The sequence below is a fragment of the Corylus avellana genome, chromosome 3 (assembly GCF_965113065.1).
Source record: "Corylus avellana chromosome 3, dhCorAvel1.hap1.2, whole genome shotgun sequence".
Taxonomy (NCBI): domain Eukaryota; kingdom Viridiplantae; phylum Streptophyta; class Magnoliopsida; order Fagales; family Betulaceae; genus Corylus; species Corylus avellana.
The window spans coordinates 7,651,438-7,655,216 of NC_142492.1; the positions used below are offsets into that span (position 1 = coordinate 7,651,438).

Genomic DNA, 3,779 nt, shown 5'->3' on the forward strand with positions numbered 1-3,779 from the left:
TTTATATTTTTCCCAAATTTTTTTTTTTCATAAAAGGGCATTGTAGTAACTTGCCCATAACAAAACGACGTCTTTTTGCAGTTTCCATCCAAACTAATGGTTTTGACTAATGGAGTGGCCAAAATGCAATAGTTTGATAGTTTGTGGGGCTACTTTATCACTTTTGGAACATTAGGAGGCTAAATCGAAAACGGCTGGTAGTTTGGGGGGCTTTTTTATATTTTTCCCTTTATATTATTCATATGTATAATTATAATTTATAACATATATACACTTATAAGTTTATAACATACATTGAAACTAAGTCTCTATATACTTAATTGTTGTATTAGTATGAATTTGTATACTTATATGTTATGTCATATTATATATGTATAATTTGTTATTATGTAATCAAATGATTTAATGATCAATTGATATAATCATATAAATTATAGTGATAATATATTAATACTCAAATTGTGATTTAATTATCTAAAAAAAAAATTATGATTTAATGATCAAGTAATTATATTATATGTATAAATATTATTATAATTATAATTATAAAAATATATTATATAAAAAGGCGGTTAGTGGTTACAGTTAGTAAACCCAATAACCTATAACTGCTAACTGCTAGGCAGTTATAGCGGTTAGGCGGTTAACGGTTAATACAGTTAAGCAGTTAGCGGTTATAGTGGTTAATGGTTAGCGGGCGGTTTCTAACCGCCTGCATTGACACTCCTATATTCTCTTGTCTTGAGTGGAGTTTTATGGTCTCTCAACTCTCTCCCAATCCTTTAACCTATCAATTAATGTATAATGATGTTTGGGAAAAAAAAATAGAGGAACTATTTAGTGTCATCAAGGCAATGGTGGAGGATGAAAACAAAGCCATCCGCTATTTTTCATTAAATTGGGTTGGAATAATTTTTTTAAACCAATCTCTAAAAATATTATGCATTTTTTTAAGCATACAAGGAGTACATCTATTTTTATATAAGTATGTGAGAAGTTTGTACTATTAAAAATAAAATGTGTAATTTTTACCTCGTATGCTTCTATTTACCAAAGAATAAAAGAGTAGGAAGTATTTTGCTAAATGAATTTTTTTTTTTTTTTTGTTTTTTGACATGTCCGCATAAGAGGGGGATAGAGATTCGAACTAGTGACCTCTGCTTCATGAGGCATGGTCCCAAGCCGATTAAGTTACTCCTTGAAAACCTAAATGAGTTGTTTTGAGATGGAGTAAATGATCAGGACATGGACATCAAGATGACAATTTTGTACTTTGATCTCGATTGCAAACTTTTGTGCCAGTGGTCCAACAAAGAGGCGAAGTAGTCAAATCAAAATTGCACCCTGGTTCATGACCGGCTTATTCAAATAAGGGGCGGAGCTTGAAGAACCAAAACAAAATGTTTTTTGCTAAAAATATTTTCTTAAAAAACAATTTCTTAAAAAATGTTGGTGTTTAGTGCGTATGAAAAATTACAAATTATATATATTTCATTTAATCATACTAAACTTTAAATTATGAAAAATGTTCCGACTAGGTCCCGGCCAGGACCTAGTCCTAATTGAGTCTCGGTGGGTCCAAGTCAATTCCCGATTGAGTCTTGGTCAAGCCCCGATCGGGCATTGGCGGGGTCTCAGTCAGGTCTTGACTCTTGACGCAGTCCTCGTCAAGTCCCGGTGCGGTCCGAGTCAGGTCTCGGTGGATACTAGTCATGTCCGATAGGGTCCCGACAATGTCCCGGTCAAGTCTCGGTGACGTCTTAGTTGGATTTGTCAATTTGAGAATAAAATGCTCAAATTCGAAAAATAGTTTACGGTTTTCAAAAATGGAAACTGTTTTCCAAAAATTAAAGAGGCTTTTATCGTTAAACCGAAAATATTTTTCGTCGTATAAAACACCCGAAAATACGAAAAATATTTTCTAAAAATTATTTTAGGCTGAAACAAACTAAGCATTTCAATTAAGGAATATAACATAGTATCATTCAATTTAAAATACCACAATGATATTAAAATACCACAATAACCGGTTTTAAAAAAAAATTAGTTTTTGGGCTTATTTTAGGTATTGGGCCTAAAATAAGCCAATTTTTTTTTTCATAAGTTGACTTATTTTTTAAAAAATCTTTTAGTTTTTTTGTCTAAATTAAAGGGGTTTTGTTGTGATTGTTCCAAATAATTAAAAAACAAACCTAAAAAAGTCCAAAAATCCTAAAAAATTAATGTTTTTGCCTATTTGGGCCTTAGAAATTAAAAATTTAATTTTTTAAAATACCCTAAACCTAAACCCAAGTGAATATATATATATATATATATATATATATATATATATATATATATATATAAAAAAAATGGAATCCCGGTTTCGATATTCCCGATAATGGTACCAAAAACCAGTACCAGAACCGGGTACCCGGTTATTGGATTTTTCAAACTGGAACCGGGACCACGGTTTCCCGGTTTCCCGGTAATTTTTGACACCACTATCAGAAAGGAGTAATAAACTCCTTCATTACCAGCTCATGGATACAATCAGGGTATTTTCCCCTCCACGTCCTTGCGATTTGTACCCTTTTGGCAAGTCTGGCGACACAGTGCGCCACATTATTCGCTTCACGTCCCACAGCTTGAACCTTCCACTGTTCGAAACCTTTCAAAAGATTTCGGATGTCTAGCACCAGATGGCCTATCTTACTCCAATTTGTAGCCTCTAAGTTAATAGCGTCCACCACCAGCTTTGCATCACCTTCCAAAATTAGACGAGAGAAACCCATCTCCTTCCCAAATTGCCAAGCCTGGCCCGCCGCCCAAGCCTCTGCTGCCATGGGTTCAAGAAACCCCGCTCTATATAGGCACCTGACAGCCAACACCCTCCTCCTCCAGTTTCGAATCACTCCCCCCATGCAGACCAAACCACGTTTTTGGCAGAGGGACGCGTCCCAGTTTAGTTTTACCCATCCTTGCTGCGGAGCTGTCCACATAGGCAGTGCATCAACGGTTTTTTCAGGAACGGTTTTGGCTTGAGCATTTGCTTCCGCGAATTCCGCCCTGGCAGCGATAGCTTGTTGGACCAGTATACTCGGGTGGGTAAACGAACTACCATGCAGTACATTGTTCCGACGAAACCAGACTTTCCTCGCAATTCCAACGAACAGTCTAAGTTCCTCCTCATCGCAGATCGAACACATTTCCTCCACCACATTCGTAGTGAACACACCCTTCATCGTGCCCCTCCACATTACTATGTCACACTGATTGGTACAGCTTAAGGGGATCGAGAGGATTGCCTTCACCTCATGAGGAAGGAAATCCGCCTCAATTAAATCCTTGTTCCACCATTGTGTGTCTCTGTCAATGAGTTCACAAACCTTGGCATTTGAAGCAAGAAGCCTACGAGGTGATTGGATGTAGTAAGTGGTAGGGAGATGGACCCATTTCTCCCCCTTGATACACGTTGTTTCACCATTCCCTATCCGCCAATACATTCCGTCCTTGACCGGTTCACACGATCCCATGATGCTTCTCCACGGGACGACGACCTATTTCCCACTTTAGCTTCTAGAATAGAGCAATTGGCGTAGTATTTCACCTTCAAGATTTTTGATACTAGGCTGTCCGGATTGTGCCATAGACGCCAACACTGCTTAGCAAGTAGGGCCTTATTGAAACAAATAAAATCCTGGACGCCCATTCCTCCACTTGCTTTTGCTACGCCCATCTTGCTCCAGCTCATCCACGATATTCGACCATCACCCCACCAAAACTTTTGCATAAGGGAA

The 3,779-nt window shown here is 37.2% G+C and overlaps 1 protein-coding gene across 1 annotated transcript; it reads right to left on the reverse strand.

Moving 5' to 3' along the window:
* Positions 1-2,486: 2,486 nt before the first annotated feature.
* Positions 2,487-3,515, reverse strand: LOC148586737 (uncharacterized). Its single transcript, XM_088514301.1, has one exon. It carries the CDS (start codon positions 3,513-3,515, stop codon positions 2,487-2,489), a length of 1,029 nt encoding a protein of 342 aa, XP_088370427.1.
* Positions 3,516-3,779: the final 264 nt, after the last annotated feature.

What these genes read in the sequence shown, in the direction of transcription:
- LOC148586737 (XM_088514301.1), bottom strand. Translation starts at nt 3,515, where the DNA reads ATGGGATCGTGTGAACCGGTCAAGGACGGAATGTATTGGCGGATAGGG.